At 40.2% G+C, this 22,539-nt stretch overlaps 1 protein-coding gene across 1 annotated transcript in view; it reads right to left on the reverse strand.

Moving 5' to 3' along the window:
• CELSR3 (cadherin EGF LAG seven-pass G-type receptor 3) overlaps positions 1 to 22,539 on the reverse strand; it is a 649,278-nt gene that overhangs the window by 380,756 nt on the left and 245,983 nt on the right. The window contains 2 exon segments of the mRNA XM_053689358.1: positions 7,750 to 7,933; positions 18,449 to 18,569. Of these exon segments, the coding sequence (XP_053545333.1) occupies positions 7,750 to 7,933; positions 18,449 to 18,569 (305 nt within the window).

The raw sequence follows: 22,539 nt of genomic DNA on the forward strand, positions 1-22,539 counted from the left end.
AAACAGCCTCCGAAGAAGCAAAAGTATCAAATTTGTAAAATTTGGAAAAGGTATGAAGCGAAGACCAAGTCGGAGCCTTGCAAATCTGTTCAAAAGAAGCCTCATTTTTAAAGGCCCAGGTGGAAGCCACAGCTCTAGTAGAATGAGCTGTAATCCTTTCAGGGGGCTGCTGTCCAGCAGTCTCATAGGCTAAACGGATTATACTCCGAAGCCAAAAAGAAAGAGAGGTTGCCGAGGCCTTTTGACCTCTCCTCTGTCCAGAGTAAACAACAAACAGGTTAGATGTTTGACGAAAATCTTTAGTAGCCTGTAAGTAAAACTTCAAGGCACGGACTACGTCTAGATTATGCAAAAGACGTTCCTTCTTTGAAGAAGGATTAGGACATAATGATGGAACAACAATCTCCTGATTGATATTCTTGTTAGAAACCACCTTAGGTAAAAACCCAGGTTTTGTACGCAGGACTACCTTATCTGAATGGAAGATCAGATAAGGAGAATCACAATGTAAGGCAGATAACTCCGAGACTCTTCGAGCCGAGGAAATAGCCATCAGAAAAAGAACTTTCCATGATAGAAGTTTGATATCAATAGAATGAAGGGGTTCAAACGGAACTCCTTGAAGAACTTTAAGAACCAAGTTTAAGCTCCATGGAGGAGCAACTGGTTTAAACACAGGCTTAATTCTAACTAAAGCCTGACAAAATGCCTGAACGTCTGGAACTTCTGCGAGACGCTTGTGTAAAAGAATAGACAGAACAGAGATCTATCCCTTTAAAGAACTAGCTGATAATCCTTTGTCCAAACCCTCTTGGAGGAAGGACAATATCCTAGGAATCCTAACCCTACTCCATGAGTAATTCTTGGATTCACAACAATGAAGATATTTACGCCATATCTTGTGGTAAATTTTCCTGGTGACAGGCTTTCGTGCCTGTATTAAGGTATCAATTACCGACTCGGAGAAGCCACGCTTTGATAGGATCAAGCGTTCAATCTCCATGCAGTCAGTCTCAGAGAAAGTAGATTCGGATGATTGAAAGGACCTTGTATTAGAAGGTCTTGTCTCAGAGGCAGAGTCCATGGTGGAAAGGATGACATGTCCACTAGGTCTGCATACCAGGTCCTGCGTGGCCACGCAGGCGCTATCAATATCACCGATGCTCTCTCCTGTTTGATTTTGGCAATCAGACGAGGGAGCAGAGGAAACGGTGGAAACACATAAGCCAGGTTGAAGAACCAAGGCGCTGCTAGAGCATCTATCAGTGCCACTTCTGGGTCGCTGGACCTGGATCCGTAACAAGGAAGCTTGGCGTTCTGGCGAGACGCCATGAGATCCAGTTCTGGTTTGCCCCAACGGAGAACCAATTGAGCAAACACCTCCGGATGGAGTTCCCACTCCCCCGGATGAAAAGTCTGACGACTTAGAAAATCCCAGAGTAAATCAAAAGGTGCGGACAGTCCGTTGATAAAATTCAATCCTTTATTGTGTAATAGTTAAAAATACAGGAACACACAGGAGTGACAGAGTAGGTGTATTACCTAAACTGGCTTACGCGTTTCATAGCCGTAGTCATAGCCATCCTTGGCTATCCGCCTCCCAGTTCTCTACCCCTGGGATATGGATCGCTGACAGGTGGCAAGAGTGAGTCTCTGCCCAGCGAATTATCTTGGATACTTCTGATATTGCTAGGGAACTCGTGGTTCCCCCTTGATGGTTGATGTAAGCCACAGTCGTGATGTTGTCCGACTGAAATCTGATGAACCTCAGTGTTGCTAACTGAGGCCAAGCTAGAAGAGCATTGAATATTGCTCTTAACTCCAGAATATTTATTGGGAGGAGTTTCTCCTCCTGAGTCCATGAACCCTGAGCCTTCAGGGAGTTCCAGACTGCACCCCAACCTAGAAGGCTGGCATCTGTTGTTACAATGGTCCAATCTGGTCTGCGAAAGGTCATACCTTTGGACAGATGGACCCGAGATAACCACCAGAGAAGAGAATCTCTGGTTTCCTGATCCAGATTTAGTAGAGGGGACAAATCTGTGTAATCCCCATTCCACTGACTGAGCATGCATAATTGCAGCGGTCTGAGATGCAGGCGCGCAAATGGCACTATGTCCATCTCAGCTACCATTAAGCCGATTACTTCCATGCACTGAGCCACCGTGGGGCGCGGAATGGAGTGAAGAACACGGCAAGCATTTAGAAGTTTTGATAACCTGGACTCCGTCAGGTAAATTTTCATTTCTATAGAATCTATTAGAGTCCCTAGGAAGGAAACCCTTGTGAGAGGAGATAGAGAACTCTTTTCTTCGTTCACTTTCCACCCATGCGACCTCAGAAATGCCAGAACTATCTCTGTATGAGACTTGGCAATTTGAAAGCTTGACGTCTGTATCAGGATGTCGTCTAGGTAAGGAGCCACCGCTATGCCTCGCGGTCTTAGAACCGCCAGAAGTGAGCCCAGAACCTTTGTAAAAATCCTTGGGGCTGTAGCCAACCCGAATGGAAGAGCTACAAACTGGAAATGCCTGTCTAGAAAGGCAAACCTCAGGAACCGATGATGATTCTTGTGAATCGGAATGTGAAGGTAGGCATCCTTTAAGTCCACTGTGGTCATGTACTGACCCTCTTGGATCATGGGTAAAATGGTTCGAATAGTTTCCATCTTGAATGACGGAACTCTGAGGAATTTGTTTAGGATCTTTAGATCCAAAGTTGGTCTGAAGGTTCCCTCTTTTTTGGGAACCACAAACAGATTGGAATAAAACCCCTGTCCTTGTTCCGTCCTTGGAACTGGATGGATCACTCCCATTACAAGGAGGTCTTGCACGCAGTTTAGGAATGCCTCTTTCTTTATCTGGTTTGCAGATAATCTTGAAAGGTGAAATCTCCCTTGTGGAGGAGAAGCTTTGAAGTCCAGAAGATATCCCTGAGATATGATCTCCAACGCCCAGGGATCCTGAACATCTCTTGCCCACGCCTGGGCGAAGAGAGAGAGTCTGCCCCCTACTAGATCCGTTGTCGGATAGGGGGCCGCTCCTTCATGCTGTCTTGGAGGCAGCAGCAGGCTTTCTGGCCTGCTTGCCCTTGTTCCAGGACTGGTTAGGTTTCCAGGCCTGCTTGGAATTAGCAAAAGTTCCCACTTGTTTTGAAGCAGAGGGAGTTGATGCTGCACCTGCCTTGAAATTTCGAAAGGCACGAAAATTAGACTGTTTGGCCCTTGATTTGGCCCTGTCCTGAGGAAGGGTATGACCCTTACCTCCAGTAATGTCAGCAATAATTTCTTTCAAACCAGGCCCGAATAAGGTCTGCCCCTTGAAAGGAATGTTGAGTAATTTAGACTTTGAAGTCACATCAGCTGACCAGGATTTAAGACATAGCGCCCTACGTGCCTGGATGGCGAATCCGGAATTCTTAGCCGTTAGTTTAGTCAAATGAACAATGGCATCAGAAACAAATGAGTTAGCTAACTTAAGTGTTCTAAGCTTGTCAATAATTTCAGTCAATGGAGCTGTATGGATGGCCTCTTCCAGGGCCTCAAACCAGAACGCCGCCGCAGCAGTGACAGGCGCAATGCATGCAAGGGGCTGTAAAATAAAACCTTGTTGAATAAACATTTTCTTAAGGTAACCCTCTAATTTTTTATCCATTGGATCTGAAAAAGCACAACTGTCCTCAACCGGGATAGTGGTACGCTTTGCTAAAGTAGAAACTGCTCCCTCCACCTTAGGGACTGTCTGCCATAAGTCCCGTGTAGTGGCATCTATTGGAAACATTTTTCTAAATATAGGAGGAGGGGAAAAGGGCACACCGGGTCTATCCCACTCCTTACTAATAATTTCTGTAAGCCTTTTAGGTACTGGAAAAACATCAGTACTCACCGGTACTGCATAGTATTTATCCAGTCTACACAATTTCTCTGGCACTGCAATTGTGTCACATTCATTCAGAGCAGCTAATACCTCCCCAAGCAATACACGGAGGTTCTCAAGCTTAAATTTAAAATGAGAAATCTCTGAATCAGGTCTCCCCGATTCAGAGACGTCACCCACAGACTGGAGCTCTCCGTCCTCAGGTTCTGCATATTGTGACGCAGTATCAGACATGGCTCTTACAGCATCTACGCGCTCTGTATCTCGTCTAACCCCAGAGCTATCGCGCTTGCCTCTCAAATCAGGCAATCTGGCTAATACCTGTGACAGGGTATTATTCATGATTGCAGCCATGTCCTGCAAAGTAATCGCTATGGGCGTCCCTGATGTACTTGGCACCATATTAACGTGCGTCCCTTGAGCAGGAGGCGAAGGGTCCGACACGTGGGGAGAGTTAGTCGGCATAACTTCCCCCTCGACAGACCCTTCTGGTGACATTTCTTTTATAGATAAAGACTGATCTTTACTGTTTAAGGTGAAATCAATACATTTAGTACACATTCTCCTATGGGGCTCCACCATGGTTTTTAAACATAATGAACAAGAAGTTTCCTCTGTGTCAGACATGTTTGTACAGACTAGCAATGAGACTAGCAAGCTTGGAAAACACTTTAAACCAAGTTAACAAGCAATATAAAAAAACGTTACTGTGCCTTTAAGAGAAACACATTTTGACAAAATTTGAAATAACAGTGAAAAAAGGCAGTTACATTAACAAAATGTTTACAGTGTATGTAACAAGTTAGCAGAGCATTGCACCCACTTGCAAATGGATGATTAACCCCTTAATACCAAAAACGGAATAATAAATGACAAAAACGTTTTTAAACACAGTCACAACAACTGCCACAGGTCTACTGCGGTTGTTACCCTCCTCAAACACGACTTTTGAAGCCTTTTGAGCCCTTCAGAGAAGTCCTGTATCATGCAGAAGGAAGCTGAGTGTCTCTGTCTGTAAATTCAGCTGCGCAGAAAAGCGCTAAAATAGGCCCCTCCCACTCATATTACAACAGTGGAAAGCCTCAGGAAACTGTTTCTAGGCAAAAATCAAGCCAGCCATGTGGAGAAAAACTAGGCCCCAATAAGTTTTGTCACCAAACATATATAAAAACGATTAACATGCCAGCAAACGTTTTATATTACACTTTTATAAGAGTATGTATCTCTGTTAATAAGCCTGATACCAGTCGCTATTAAATCACTGCATTTAGGCTCAACTTACATTAATCCGGTATCAGCAGCATCTTTCTAGCAAATTCCATCCCTAGAAATATGTTAACTGCACATACCTTATTGCAGGAAAACCTGCACGCCATTCCCCCTCTGAAGTTACCTCACTCCTCAGAATATGTGAGAACAGCAATAGATCTTAGTTACTTCTGCTAAGATCATAGAAATCACAGGCAGATTCTTCTTCTAATGCTGCCTGTGAGAAAACAGTACACTCCGGTACCATTTAAAAATAACAAACTTTTGATTGAAGTTAAAAAACTAACTATAATACACCACTTTCCTCTTACTACGTCCATCTTTGTTGAGAGTTGCAAGAGAATGACTGGGTATGGCAGTGAGGGGAGGAGCTATATAGCAGCTCTGCTGTGGGTGATCCTCTTGCAACTTCCTGTTGGGAAGGAGAATATCCCACAAGTAATGGATGATCCGTGGACTGGATACACTTAACAAGAGAAATATGCTCTCTGATAATTTACATTGTTTCTTTCCTTGATGGCCTCCATCTTTCTTCACTCCCAGAGACCACTCCCTCAACTAACTATAGTCATTAAGCTGCAGCTCTTCAGTCTCCATCAGAGCATATGAATTGTTCTTCAGAGTAGGCACTAGCGTTAGACCTTAAGGGGAGCATTTATAGCTTCAGACTATAACTTATATCCCCATAATGTGTGATACCCCTTTATTACCCCTTTATACTGTACTGTACATAAGTAGCTTCCTATCTACCATTCCACAGATCAAGCCTGGTTCACTAATGTCTAAATAAATAGAAAATACTATGCCTGAACTTGCAGAGGACATCACTAGCTGTATCCCACTGTAACACTATCTCCGAACCCACTGTAACACTATCTCCGATCCCACTGCAACACTATCTTTGATCCCACTGCAACACTATCACTGATCCCACTGTAACACTATCACTGATCCCACTGTAACACTATCACTGATCCCACTGTAACACTATCTCCGATCCCACTGTAACACTATCTCTGATCCCACTGTAACACTATCTCCGATCCCACTGTAACATTATCTCCGATCCCACTGTAAAACTATCTAGGATCCCACTGTAACACTATCTCCAATTCCACTGTAACATTATCTCCAATCCCACTTTAACACTATCTCCAATCCCACTGTAACATTATCTCCAATCCCACTGTAACATTATCTCCAATCCCACTGTAACACTATCTTCAATCCCACTGTAACACTATCTCTGATCCTACTGTAACACTACCTCCAATCCCACTGTAACACTATCTCCAATCCCATTGTAACACTATCTGATTCCAATGTAACACTATCTCTGATCCCACTGTAACACTATCTCCAATCCCACTGTAACATTATCTCCAATCCCACTGTAACACTATCTCCAATCCCACTGTAACACGATCTCTGATCCCACTGTAACACTATCTCCAATCCCACTGTAACACTATCTCCAATCCCACTGTAACACTATCTGATTCCAATGTAACACTATCTCTGATCCCACTGTAACACTATCTCCAATCCCACTGTAACATTATCTCCAATCCCACTGTAACACTATCTCTGATTCCACTGTAACACTATCTCCAATCCCACTGTAACACTATCTCCAATCCCACTGTAACACTATCTGATTCCAATGTAACACTATCTCTGATCCCACTGTAACACTATCGCCAATCCCACTGTAACACTATCTGCGATCTGACTGTAACACTATCTCCAATCCCACTGTAACACTATCTCCAATCCCACCTTAACACTATCTCTGATCTCAATTCTCACTGTAACAATATCTCTGATAGCACTCATCCTATGCCTTTTTTGTGTTCCAGCCCCACCCTATTGCTACTTATCTGAAAGCTGAGATCAGTCTTACAGCTCATAACCAACAAATATATTTTTCTTGACCATCTCCTTCTGATTTGATCACTTGTGGTCTGTGTCTCACCCTTAACAATAACCAAATTAGTGATAAAACTATGGGATACAAGACATGTCTGTTCTTTTCTGTTTAAATACCAGCTACTCTTGTACAAAATGTCTCACTGCCCTGTCTACAAGCTTGTCAGTGGCGTCAGTATGGTTCTTTCTATTAACCCCTTGTATCAATCATTCTATTTCAAATGGATAAAATAACATTGCAATAAGTAATGTGTTGCAATTCACCACTTATACTGTCACACTAAATGTAACATTGTACTAAAAAATGTTACAGTATTTAGCCATCATGATTATTATTATTTTTGCTTGAAATGTGAAGTGAAAGATGCTTAAAATCAAATTAAAACTAATAAATAGGTAACTAATGCTGATTGGCTGATATACACTTGCTACAACATTTTTATCTGATTCATCTCACCCTGAACATTGTTTTTAATCGTCTATCTTTTTATTGTAGGCCAAGGTTGAAAGTTTTATGAACTTGGACAAACCATTTTATGAAAAGTTTGTTCCCCTGGATATTAAAATAGCAAACAGGAATACTTGTCTTATTTCACTTCTGGTATGTTAAATTACACTTTAGTCACTCTTTGTGAATATCTTTGATGGTTAGATTTTTACACTGCTGATTACTAACCTTCACAGCCGCTTGGTGTCACTTCAGCAAACGGATTGTCACAGCTGTTACACTCGCGCCCAATTACTCCAGACCTACAATAACACTGGCCAGTATCCTGGTCACATGACCTTGATGAGGAACCAATGGGATAGCAGTCACAAGGCAAACATGTATCTGTTCCTTTAAGACGATAATGGAACTCCTGCAATCAAGGATACAAGGTCATAACATTGATTGGACATGTTTAAAATAAAAAATATAGAGTGTCAAGAAGATTCAATTCTTGGCCAATTAAAATTCATTAGAAAACACAGTTGTCTAAGAGTTTCTGAAGATCTTCTATCAGAATCGTCACTAGGGATTATTCATTCATCTCAAAACACTTTTCTCACTAGTTTTTTCAAGGTTTTGTTTTTCAAAATTCTTGAAAAAAAGATTTTGGCTTGTTTCTTGTGACATTATCTTGGGTTATCACATGGAGTTTTTGTCTTTTTACACTTGCACACACTTTACATCTGAATACACACATGACATGCTCTAAAGTCCTTTTATCAGTCATGCTTCTAATGTATTGGAATAACAACCAAAGCTGAGTTTGAAGTTTTCATATGGCAAACAAATCAGAATCTGTGCAACATTATGGGGGCCTATTTATCAAGCCGTCAACTGCAAATACGCTGGAATTCCGCAGCGTAATTGTGGCGAGCTTGATTCCCCTTATTTATCAAACCCTACAGACCGGCAAAAGTAGACTTTTGTGACGTAACATACGATCCGCCGGTCTCAGTCCGACACAGATCGATGCTTACGTCACTACAGATGTTCCGAATGCAAATTTGGCACTATCTGACTACTTTTGCTAGTTAACAAAAATCTACCAGGTACGCTCGCCACTATTCCGGCCCAGCGTACCTGGTTTTCAATCCGCCACCTACATTATACTTATTAACCCCTAATCTACCGCCCCTTACACCGCCACCACCTAAATAAAAGTTATTAACCCCTATCCCGCCGCTCCCGGAGCCCACCACAACTAAATAAAGTTATTACCCCCTAAACCCCTGGCCTCCCACATCACTAGCACTTACTAAACCTATTAACCCCTAAACCGCCAGCCCCCCACATCTTCTATCTTCATCCATCCGGCGCGGAGCGGGTCCATCTTCAAGACATCCAACGTGGAGCATCCTCTTCTTCCTACAGACTAACGACGAATGAAGGTTCCTTTAAATGACGTCATCCAAGATGGCGTCCCTTAGATAAAGGTAGAAAAAATCCTATTGGCTGATGCAATAGCTAATGCTCCACGTCGGATGTCTTGAAGATGGACCCGCTCCGCGCCGGATGGCTGAAGATAGAAGATGCCGTCTAGGTGAAGACTTCTGCGGGCTTGGATGAAGACTTCGGCCGGCTTCTTGGAGGACTTCTTGCCGCTTCGATGAAGACTTCTCCCAGCTTCTTGGAGGATGGATGTCGGATCTTCAAAACTGTAAGTCGATCTTCAGGGGTAAGTGTTAGGATTTTTTAAGGGTTTATTGGGTGGGTTTTAGTTTTAGATTAGGGTTTTGGGCTGCAAAAGAGCTAAATGCCCTTTTAAGGGCAATGCCCATCCAAATGCCCTTTTCAGGGCAATGGGGAGCTTAGGTTTCTTTAGTTAGCTTTTTATTTGGGGGGTTGGTTGTGTGGGTGGTGGGTTTTACTGTTGGGGGGTTGTTTGTATTTGTGTTTTTTTTACAGGTAAACGAGCTGATTACTTTGGGGCAATGCCCCGCAAAAGGCCCTTTTAAGGGCTATTTGTAGTTTATTGTAGGCTAGGTTTTTTTTTATTTTGGGGGGGCTTTTTTATTTTCATAGGGCCTTTAGATTAGTTGTAATTAGTTTAAAGCTTTGATCATTTCTTTTTTATTTTGTGTAACTTAGTGTTTGTTATTTTTTGTAACTTAGTTAGTTTTTTGTAAATTTGTAATTGTTTAGTGGAGATTTAAATTATTTAAATAGGGTTAGGTGTTTAAATATATAATATAGTTATTTTAATTTGTAGTTTAATGTAATTTTAGTTTAAAAGTTAGGGTAGATTAATTAATAGTTTAATATAGTTTAATTTAATTTTAAAGGTAAGTTTAAATTTATAATAAGATAGGGATGAGTTAATATTTAATATGAAGTTAGCGGGTTGTTAGGTTTAGGTGTTAATAGGTTAATTTAGTTTATGGCGATGTGGGGGGCCGGCGGTTTAGGGGTTAATAACTTTATTTAGTTGTGGTGGGCTCCGGGAGCGGAGGGATAGGGGTTAATAACATAATATAGATGGCAGCGGTGTAGGTGGCGGCAGATTAGGGGTTAATAAGTATAATGTAGGTGGCGGTGGGATCGGGGAGCGGAGGAATAGGGGTTAATAAGTTTATTAGAGTGGCGGTGGGCTCCAGGAGCGGAGGAATAGAGGTTAATACGTTTGTTAGAGTGGCGGTGGGCTCCGGGAGCGGAGGAAAAGGGGTTAATAAAATTATTAGAGTTGTGGCGGGGTCCGGGAGCGGCGGGATAGGGGTTAAACAGTTTAGTATAGTGTGGGTGCTTAGTGACAGTATACAAATAAAGCTGTGAAAAAGCCGTAGAGCAGCGAGATCGATGACTGTTAGTTAACAACAGTCCACTGCTCATCGCCCCGTACTTGGTGTGCGGCTTTTTGACAGCTTTTTTGTTAAATATGGAGAGTGTATTCAGGTCCACGGCAGCGAAGTTAGGCGATGTCAGGCGAGTGTATTGGTGCCGTTGAATGCAGCACAGTTGACGGGTTGATAAATGGGGCCCAATATATAAAATAGTGTAGCTTAGCCGGAGTGTGGTGAAGAGGTCCTTCCATTAAAGGAACAGTGCTGCCATTTTGGAACCTAAGTTACACTGCAGGAATATGAAAAAGAGTTGTAGCCTATGTACAAACATATCAGCACTGGAATGCAGAGAAAGCCAGACCTCAACATGGTAGCCCCATGACTACAAAGCGGTGGGGAATAACCTCAGTACTGTGCTTATGAAATGTATTTAGTGTTATGTCCCTTTAACTAAATGTATTTATTAATTTTTGTTTTTCTCTAAGTCTGGCCAGACTAATACTAGTGAGGATTCCGTTGCCTAAGAATCTTTTATTTTTTATTTTATTTTAGTATTGCTTTCTATATTTGTTTTATGGGAAACTGTGAAGTCTGTATACAAACTTTTTTATGCAGTTCATCACATACTTTACTATATACCACAAAAATATATTTTTTCAATATCCAGATATTGTGCAATATCATATAAAACCTTTGTTCATTTGTGTCTTAAATGATTAAGAAAAAATTGTCTTTAAAACAAATGTAGTTTCTTTGTTATTGGAAATGTTCCCAATGGTAGCAGCAATAGAGCTGTGGGGTAAAGAATTGGCTAATAAGAGTATTTTATTCTGGTCAGATAATAAAGGGGTAGTGGATGTGTTAAACAACCTATCAGCATCTTCCGTCCAGGTTATCCCATATGTGCAGCATTTAGTTCTTAAAGCTCTGGAGAATAATATACATTTCTTTCATGTAATTGGCAAGAGTCCATGAGCTAGTGACGTATGGGATATACAATCCTACCAGGAGGGGCAAAGTTTCCCAAACCTCAAAATGCCTATAAATACACCCCTCAACACACCCACAATTCAGTTTTACAAACTTTGCCTCCTATGGAGGTGGTGAAGTAAAGTTTGTGCTAAGATTTCTACGATGATATGCGCTTCTCAGCATTTTGAAGCCCGATTCCTATCAGAATACAGCGAATGTCAGAGGGATGTGAAGGGAGTATCACCTATTGAATGCAATGGTTTTCCTCACGGGAGATCTATTTCATAGGTTCTCTGTTATCGGTCGTAGAGATTCATCTCCTACCTCCCTTTTCAGATCGACGATATACTCTCATATACCATTACCTCTACTGATAACTGTTTCAGTACTGGTTTGGCTATCTGCTATATGTGGATGGGTGTCTTTCGGTAAGTATGTTTTTTATTACTTAAGACACCCCAGCTATGGTTTGGCACTTTATGCAAATTATATAAAGTTCTAAATATATGTATTGTACTTATATTTGCCATGAGTCAGGTTCATGTATTTCCTTGTGCAGACTGTCAGTTTCATATTTAGGGAAAATAAAAAGATTAAGAAATATTTTTCTTACCTGGGGTTTAGTCTTTTTTCAAATTGACTACATTTTTTCTTGAAAATTGCGGGCAGTACTAGGCCCGCGTGTGCGCCAAACGCTAGACTTTATTGCATGATTTCCGGCGTCGTAGTTGACGCCGAAGCCTTACACACGGTTGCGTTGTTAGTGACGGAAGTGTGTCATTTCCGGATATTGTTGGCTCCAAAAAATTTTCAGTTACGTTGTGCGTCATACTTGGCGCCAAATTTTTCATTAATTTAATACCCCATTGCTGTTTGCCTCTTGCCTTTTTCTACGTCAGAGGGCTATGCTATTTGCATTTTTTCCCATTCCTGAAACTGTCATATAAGGAAATTGATAATTTTGCTTTATATGTTGTTTTTTCTTTTACATTTTGCAAGATGTCTCAATCTGATCCTGCCTCAGAAGTATCTGTTGGAACTTTGCTGTCTGACATCGGTTCTACCAAAGCTAAGTGCATTTGTTGTAAGATTGTGGAAATTATATCTCCGAATGTCATTTGTAATAGTTGTAATAAACTTTTACATGCAGATAATATGTCAATCACAGGGGCGTATTAAGGCATAGGCCAACAAGGCCGGTGCCTAGTGCAGCAGATTTTTAAGGGGCAGCAGAATTTTGAGTCCCTAGGGCCACTCTACTGAACTCAGGGCTGGGTGGCTAAATCAACCAATTACTAATGACTTAAATGGCTGACCCGGCTATTGCTATCCTATGGGATTGTATGTGGGTGCGCATGACGTGGTGACAGTGGAGGCAGAGCTCACTTGCGCAGCCTGGCCTGGACTGAGAGGGAAAGCGGTATTCTTCCTGGCTCCACCGCGTGATTGAGACTTACACAGACTACACAGTGCAGTGTGCACTACAACGTGACCACTGTGAAACAGCATATGCCTTTCTCCCTTCAATACATCTTCATTAAGCATTAAAATACTTAAACGGATTAGTCCCTACATACTTGTACATTTACTGTTTGTCTATCTGTCATACATGCAAAGAATAAGTATTTATTGCTGAATCTATACAACTATGTGACTTAAAACACAACTGAAAATATGTTGTATGCATTTAATACCTTCAGAAACAATACAAGTATATACTTTATTATGATTGTATCATGTGACTTTATCCCCTAGGATACAATTCCTAAACCTATCATAACTACTGTTGTATTTTTTAAGTACTTTTAAAGGCCAGTTTGTATATTCATTACATATTTATCCAAGCAGATATTTTGCTTAAATAACTGTCAATCACCAAAGAAGATGTTTAAGGTTAAACAACTACCTGCTGACAAACTTTCATACAGTGAAGGATATGTTTTTTCTGATATAAACACTTTAATCATCTGACTTGCAAAATAATGTCTGTGTGACCACAGTGAATTCAAACCCTGGTGAACATCTACTTAAAAAGACATTATTTTTTTTTTTTTTACACTCTCCCCCAAAAATATTATGTCTAAAAAAAGGCCTTAAACCTGGGGTGGGGGGTGCAGCAGAATTTTGAGTGCCTAGGGCAGCACAAAACCTAAATACACCCCTGGTCCATCAGTAATAGTACATTGCCAGTTGCAGTTCCTTCAACTTCTAATGTACATGATATACCTATGAATTTTACAGAATGTGTTACTGATTCTATTCAGAAGGCTTTGTCTGCATTTCCACCTTCTAATAAACATAAAAGGTCTTTTAAAACTTCTCACTCAGTTGATGAAATTTCAAATGACTGACAACATAATGACTTATCCTCCTTTGATGAGGATCTATCTGATACAGAAGATCCTTCCTCAGATATTGACACTGACAAATCTACTTATTTATTTAAAATGGAGTATATGCGTTCTTTATTAAAAGAAGTGTTAATTACTTTGGATATTGAGGAAACCAGTCCACTTGACGTTAAGTCTAGAAAACGTTTAAATGCTGTTTTTAAACCTCCTGTGGTTACTCCAGAGGTTTTTCCTATTCCTGATGCTATTTCTGATATGATTTCTAAGGAATGGAATAAGCCAGGTACTTCTTTTATTCTTTCTTCAAGGTTTAAAAAATTGTATCCTTTACCAGCAATTTCTATAGAGTTTTGGGAAAAAGTCCCCAAAGTTGATGGGGCTATTTCTACTCTTGCTAAACGTACCACTATTCCTATGGAATATAGTAATTCCTTTAATGATCCTTTATATAGGAAGCTTGAATCTTATCTAAGGAAAGCCTATTTATATTCAGGTCATCTTCTCAGACCTGCAATTTCTTAGGCTGATGTTGCGGCTGCATTAACTTTTGGTTGGAAAATTTAGCGCAACAAGAATTGGATTCTGACATATCTAGCATTGTTCGCTTACTGCAACATGCTAATCATTTTATTTGTGATGCCATTTTTGATATTATCAAAATTGATGTTAGATCCATGTCTTTAGCTATTTTAGCTAGAAGAGCTTTGTGGCTTAAATCTTGGAATGCTGATATGACATCTAAGTCTAGATTACTATTTCTTTCTTTCCAAGGTAATAATTTATTTGGTTCTCAGTTGGATTCTATTATTTCAACTGTTACTGGGGGAAAGAGAGTTTTTCTGTGTCAGGATAAAAAACCTAAGGGTAAATCTAAGGCTTCTAACCGTTTTCGTTCCTTTCGTCAAAATAAGGAACACAAATCTAATCCTTCCCCCAAGGAATCTGTTTCCAATTGGAAGCCTTCCTCAAATTGGAATAAATCCAAGCCATTTAAGAAACCAAAGTCAGCCCCTAAGTCCGCATGAAGGTGCAGCCCTCATTCCAGCTCAGCTGGTAGGGGGCAGATTAAGGTTTTTCAAAGATATTTGGATAAATTCTGTCCAAAATCAATGGATTCAGAGCATTGTCTCTCACGGGTATCGAATTGGATTCAGAGTAAGACCTCCTGTGAGAAGATTTTTTCTCTCACGCATTCCAGCAAATCCAGTAAAAGCTCAGGCTTTCCTGAAGTGTGTTTAAGACCTGGAATTTTCAGGGGTAATCATGCCAGTTCCTTTTCAGGAACAAGGTCTGGGATCTTATTCAAATCTATTCATTGTCCCAAAGAAGGAAAATTTATTCAGACCAGTTCTGGATCTGAAAATTTTGACTCGTTATGTAAGAGTACCTACTTTCAAGATGGTGACTATAAGGACTATTCTGCCTTTTGTTTAGCGAGGACATTATATGTCCACAATAGACTTGCAGGATGCATACCTTCATATTCCGATTCATCCAGAACATTATCAGTTCCTGAGATTCTCTTTTCTAGACAAGCATTACCAATTTGTTGCTCTTCCATTTGGCCTAGCAACAGCTCCAAGAATCTTTTCAAGGGTTCTAGGTGCCCTACTCTCTGTAATCAGAGAACAGGGTATTGCAGTGTTTCCTTATTTGGACGATATCTTGGTACTAGCTCAGTCTTTACGTTCTGCAAAATCTCACACAAATCAACTAGTGTTGTTTCTTCGAAAACATGGCTGGAGATCAATTTACCAAAAAGTTTCTTGATTCCTCAGACAAGAGTCACCTTTTTAGGTTTCCAGATAGATTCGGTGTCCATGACTCTGTCTCTAACAGACAAGAGACGTTGGAAATTGGTTGCAGCCTGTCGGCACCTTCAGTCTCAGTCATTCCCTTCAGTGGCTATGTGCATGGAAATTTTAGGCCACATGACTGCAGCATCGGACGCGATTCCTTTTGCTCGTTTTCACATGAGACCTCTCCAGCTTTGTATGCTGAATCAATGGTGCAGGGATTATACAAAGATATCCCAATTAATATCCTTAAATCCCAATGTTTGAAACTCTCTGACGTGGTGGTTAAATCACCAGCGTTGAGTTCAAGGGGCTTCTTTTGTTCGGCCAACCTGGACTGTGATAACTACAGATGCAAGTCTTTCAGGTTGGGGAGCTGTTTGGAGATCTCTGACAGCGCAAGGGGTTTGGAAATCTCAAGAGGCGAGATTACCAATCAATATTTTAGAACTCCGTGCAATTCTCAGAGCTCTTCAGTTTTGGCCTGTTGAAGAGAGAACTGTTCTTTTGTTTTCAGACAGACAATATCACAACTGTGGCATTTGTCAATCATCAGGGTGGGACTCACAGTCCCCAAGCCATGAAAGAAGTATCTCGGATACTTGCTTGGGCGGAATCCAGCTCCTGTCTAATCTCTGCGGTGCATATCCCAGGTGTAGAAAATTGGGAGGCGGATTATCTCAGCCGTCAGACTTTACATCCGGGGGAGTGGTCTCTCCATCCAGATGTGTTTTCTCAGATTGTTCAGATGTGGGGTCTTCCAGAGATAGATCTGATGGCCTCTCATCTATACAAGAAACTTTCCAGATACCTGTCCAGGTCCAGGGATGTTCAGGCGGAAGCAGTGGATGCGCTGACACTTCCATGGTGTTATCAACCTGCTTACATCTTTCCGCCTCTAGTTCTTCTTCCAAGAGTGATCTCCAAAATTATCATAGAACAATCGTTTGTGTTGCTGGTGGCTCCAGCATGGCCACATAGGTTTTGGTATGCGGATCTTGTTCGGATGTCCAGTTGCCAACCTTGGCCACTTCCGTTAAGGTCGGACCTACTGTCTCAAGGTCCATTTTTCCATCAGGATCTCAAATCATTAAATTTGAAGGTATGGAAATTGAACGCTTAGTGCTAAGTCATAGAGGTTTCTCTGACTCAGTGATTAATACTATGTTACAAACTCGGAAATCTGTCTCTAGAAAGATTTATTATCGAGTTTGGAAGACTTACATTTCATTGTGTTCTTCTCATAAATTCTCTTGGCATTCTTTTAGAATTCCTAGAATTTTACAGTTTCTTCAGGATGGTTTGGATAAAGGTTTGTCAGTAAGTTCCATGAAGGGACAAATCTCTGCTCTTTCGGTTTTATTTCACAGAAAGATTGCTAAACTTCCTGATATTCACTGTTTTGTACAGGCTTTAGTTCGTATTAAGCCTGTCATTAAATCAATTTCTCCTCCTTGGAGTCTTAATTTGGTTTTAAAGGCGTTACAGGCTCCTACATTTGAGCCTATGCATTCTTTGGACATTAAACTACTTTCTTGGAAAGTGTTGTTCCTTTTGGCTATCTCTTCTGCTAGAAGAGTTTCTGAGCTTTCTGCTCTTTCTTGTGAATCTCCTTTTCTGATTTTTCATCAAGATAAGGGGGTTTTGCGGACTTCATTTAAATTTTTACCTAAGGTTGTGAATTCTAACAACATTAGTAGAGAAATTGTTGTCCCTTCCTTGTGTCCTAATCCTAAGAATTCTTTGGAAAGATCCTTACATTCTTTGGATGTGGTAAGAGCTTTGAAATATTATGTTGAAGCTACTAAAGATTTCAGGAAGACTTCTAGTCTATTTGTTATATTTTCGGGTCCTAGGAAAGGTCAGAAGGCTTCTGCTATTTCCTTGGCTTCTTGGTTAAAGCTTTTGATTCATTCAGCTTATTTGGAGTCGGGTAAGACCCCGCCTCAAAGAATTACAGCTCATTCTACTAGATCAGTCTCCACTTTGTGGGCTTTTAAGAATGAAGCTTCAGTTGAACAGATTTGCAAAGCAGCAACTTGGTCCTCTTTGCATACATTTACTAAATTCTACAGTTTTGATGTATTTGCTTCTTCAGAAGCAGTTTTTGGTAGAAAAGTTATTCAGGCAGCTGTTTCAGTTTGATTCTTCTGCTGATGTTTTAAGTTTGTCTTGTCATTAAAAGAATAAACTTATCATTTGGGTTGTGGATTATTTTTTCAGTGGAAAATGGCTGTTTTTTATTTTATCCCTCTCTAGTGACTCTTGCGTGGAGTTCCACATCTTGGGTATTGATATCCCATACGTCACTAGCTCATGGACTCTTGCCAATTACATGAAAGAAAACATAATTTATGTAAGAACTTACCTGATAAATTCATTTCTTTCATATTGGCAAGAGTCCATGAGGCCCACCATTTTTATGGTGGTTATGATTTTTTGTATAAAGCACAAATATTTCCAAATTCCTTTGTTGATGCTTTTTACTCCTTTCTTTATCACCCCACTACTTGGCTATTCGTTAAACTGAATTGTGGGTGTGGTGAGGGGTGTGTTTATAGGCATTTTGAGGTTTGGGAAACTTTGCCCCTCCTGGTAGGATTGTATATCCCATACGTAAGGTGGGTACTTGTAAAGCACGGCTAATCACCCGTAAGGGTCTCAAGGCGCTGCTCATTTTATCGACCTCGGAAGGATGAAAGGCTGAGTGGACCTCGCCGGGGATCGAACCTGCAACCCTTGGGTTGCTACAGAGCTCAGCCACAGTGCCTTAGCATGCTGAGCTATCTGTCCAGCTTACAGTTCTTACATAAATTATGTTTTTTAAATAGATTATACAGCTGTTAGAATATTTTCTCTTTGTATTTTCTGTTCTGTACAGGAGATGGACAATATTTATTGACACTATTTTAGACAGCTGCTGTGACCACTGGTTTAAATAAATACATACTGTATATATTTTTTCTAACGTTTTTTTTCCTTAATTTACCTTACAGTGACACTGCCCATCTGTCTTGTTGCAATCTGGGTCAAAACCTTTATTCACATCACAGTGGCAGGGTCCGCAGCTCGGGCTTCCCCACCAGCCCTTGGGACATTGCTGGTCCATCCTAAAAACACAGGGAGAAATAATTAACAGTAACAATCCAGAGGCCTAAGAAAAGCTTAAAAATGTCTAGGTTTCCAGAGAAATGATGATATTAAGAAAAGATGACATAGTTAGATTCTAGCATGTGAGTCTGCTGAGTGCTACAACGTAAGTCACTGCTAAAAAAATGCACAACATATAAAAAGGACATGATTATGTTTATATATGCATACTTATGTATTTAAATGTGTGTATATATGTATTTACAGACAATAATACACATATAAACACAAATACATATGTATGTGTGTGTGTGTATATATATATATATATATATATATATATATGTGTGTGTGTGTGTGTGTGTGCATTGGAGCCGTTTGTGTTTGTATATTTACTGTAAATATTTCACATTCCAATGTTCTTCACAAAGAATAATCGGCTAGATTACGAGTTTTGCGGTAAGAGCTGCTCGGTACTAACTTGCAAGTTATTGTCACCGCTCGCCTCCCTACACCGATGGTATTACAGGTTTGCAAAGACCAGGCGTTAGCAGGCAATATTGCAGCATAAAGCATAATTGAGCTCCATACCGCACTCCAATACCAGCGCTGTGGTGAGCTGTTGTGAGCTGGTTTTACGTGCTCGTGCACGATTTCCCCATAGACATCAATGGGGAGAGCCGGCTGAAAAAAAGCCTATCACCTGCAATAAAGGAGCGTAAAGCTCTGTAAAGCAGCCCCATTGATTCCTATGGGGAAACTAAATTTATGTTTACACCTAACACCCTAACATAAACCCCGAGTCTAAACACCCCTAATCTGCTGCCCCCGACATCGCAGCCACCTACATTACACTTATTAACCCCTAATCTGCCACCCCGACACCGCCGACACCTACATTACACTTATTAACCCCTAATCTGCTGCCCCCAATGTCGCCGCCACCTAGCTACATTTATTAAGCCCTAATCTGCCGCCCCCAATGTCGCCGTCACCTACATTACAGTTATTAACCCCTAATCTGCCGCCCCCGACATCGCTGCCACCTACCTACACTTATTAACCCCTAATCTGCCGCCCCAAAGTCGCCGCCACTATACTAAAGGTATTAACACCCACTAACTTTAATGTAATTAAAATAAATCTAAATAAAACCTACTATTAATAACTAAATAATTCCTATTTAAAACTAAATACTTACCTATAAAATAAACCCTAAGATATCTACAATATACTGTAACTAATAGTTATATTGTATCTATCTTAGGTTGTATTTTTATTTCACAGGCAAGTTTGTATTTATTGTAACTAGATATACTAGTTACTAAATAGTTATAAACTATTTACTAGCTACCTAGTTAAAATAAATACAAACTTGCCTGTGAAATAAAAATAAAACCTAAGATTGCATCAGCCAATAGCATTTTTTTCACCTTTAATTCCGATTGGCTGATAGAATTCGGAATTCAAGGGACGCCATCTTGGATGACGTCACTTAAAGGAACCTTCAAAAACTGTAAGTGGATCTTCAGGGGTTAGTGTTAGGTTTTTTTAAGGGTTTATTAGGTGGTTTTAATTTTAGGTTAGGGACTTTGGGCAGAAAAAGAGCTAAATGCCCTTTTAAAGGGCAATGCACATCCAAATGCCCTTTTCATGGCAATGGAGAGCTTACGTTTTTTAGTTAGGATTTTATTTGGGGGGCTGGTTGTGTGGGTGGTGGGTTTTACTGTTGGTTTTTTTGTTTTTTTTTACAGGTAAAAGAGCTGATTTCTTTGGGGCAATGCCCCGCAAAAGGCTCTTTTAAGGGCTATTGGTAGTTTAGTTTAGGCTAGGTTTTTTTTTATTTTTTTTGGGGGGGGGGCTTTTTTATTTTGATTGGGCTATTAGATTTTTTTGTAAATTAGTTAATTGGATTTAATTAATGTAATTTATTTAATTGTAGTGTAAGGTTAGGTGTTAGTGTAACTCAGGTTAGGTTTTATTTTACAGGTAAATTTGTATTTATTTTAGCTAGGTAGTTAGTAAATAGTTAATAACTATTTACTAATTAGTCTACCTAGTTAAAATAAATACAAACTTGTCTGTGAAATAAAAATAAAAACTAAGCTAGCTACAATGTAACTATTAGTTATATTGTAGCTAGCTTAGGGTTTATTTTGGGTTTATTTTACAGGTAAGTATTTAGTTTTAAATAGGAATTATTTAGTTAATGATAGGAATTTTGAATTAGATTTATTTTAATGATATTAAAGTAGGGGGTGTTAGGGTTAGGTTTAGGGGTTTATAACTTTAGTATAGTGGCGGCGACGTTGGGGGCGGCAGATTAGGGGTTAATAACAGTAATGTAGGTTGCGGCGATGTTAGGGACAGCAGATTAGGGGTTAATAATATTTAACTAGTGTTTGCGATGCGGGAGTGCGGCGGTTTAGGGGTTAATAAGTTTATTCTAGTGGCGGCGATGTCGGGAGCGGCAGATTAGGGGTTAATAATTTTATTTTAGTCTTTGCAATGCGGGAGGGCCTCGGTTTAGGGGTTAATAGGTAGTTTATGGGTGTTAATGTACCTTTTAGCACTTTAGTTATGAGTTTTATGTTACAGCTTTGTAACGTAAACCCATAACTACTGACTTTCAGTTTACGTTATGGATCTTGTAGTTATAGGCTGTACCGCTCACTTTTTGGCCTCCCAGGCAGACTCGTAATACCGGCGCTATGGAAGTCCCATTGAAAAAGGACTTTCTGAAAGCTGCGGTAGTTACGCTGCATTACGGCCAAAAAAGTGTGCAGTACAGAAATACCTGCAAGACTCGTAATACCAGCGGTAGTGAAAAAGCAGAGCTATGAGGCTTTTTCAGTCATAACGCAAAACTCGTAATCTAGCCGAATATGTTGTATTTTTAAATAGAAATTTGTATATATATATATATATATATATATATATATATATATTTATATTACCATAAAACCATCAGATTTATATACAAATCTGTATTTTAGAATAAATAGAACATATTCTGCTATGTGAGGAACATTGGAATGTGAAAAATTCATATTTAATAGTGAATCTGTTGATCAGTAATAATTATTTAATGCCTCTCTCAGTCATGGGAACTGTTTGTTAAAAGTAAACACACATAAAAAAGAAGGTGCTGTAGTGTGTAATTAGACTGTTGCTTGTGAATAAGTATGTGCTAGATTAGGAGTGGAGGGCAAATTTGCGCTCCCACTAGTGCTTTATCTGCGCTAATTTTTTTTACCATTGTGCGCCCAGTTGCGCGTGTATTACAGGATGCAAGAAAAACTTTTGCACTCTAGCATGGCCATTTCTTACACCCTGTAATACTTTGTACTTACAAACTATTATAATGTGGTCATAATCAAATAGCACAGCCAGAGCTTTGTGAATTGTAAAGATCCAGAACTGTGTGGTGCTATATAAATAAATCATAGTAATAATAACACCCTGAATAATACATCTGTCACTTGGTTCTATACATTTGAAACACTTAGGCCTAGATTTAGAGTTTTGTCGGTAACGACCCGCGTAGCTAACGCTGGCTTTTTTCTGGCCGCACCTTTTAAATACCTCTGGTATTGAGAGTTCACAGAATGGCTGCGTTAGGCTCCAAAAAGGGAGCGTACAGGCATATTTAACGCCACTGCAACTCTCGATACCAGAGTTGCTTACGGACGCGGCCAGCTTCAAAAACGTGCTCGTGCACGATTCCCCCATAGAAAACAATGGGGCTGTTTGAGCTGAAAAAAAACCTAACACCTGCAAAAAAGCCGCGTTCAGCTCCTAACGCAGCCCCATTGTTTGCTATGGGGAAACACTTCCTACGTCTGCACCTAACACTCTAACATGTACCCCGAGTCTAAACACCCCTAACCTTACACTTATTAACCCCTAATCTGCCGCCCCCGCTATCGCTGACCCCTGCATATTATTATTAACCCCTAATCTGCCGCTCCGTAAACCGCCGCTACTTAC

This window comes from Bombina bombina, chromosome 7, assembly GCF_027579735.1.
Source record: "Bombina bombina isolate aBomBom1 chromosome 7, aBomBom1.pri, whole genome shotgun sequence".
NCBI lineage: Eukaryota > Metazoa > Chordata > Amphibia > Anura > Bombinatoridae > Bombina > Bombina bombina.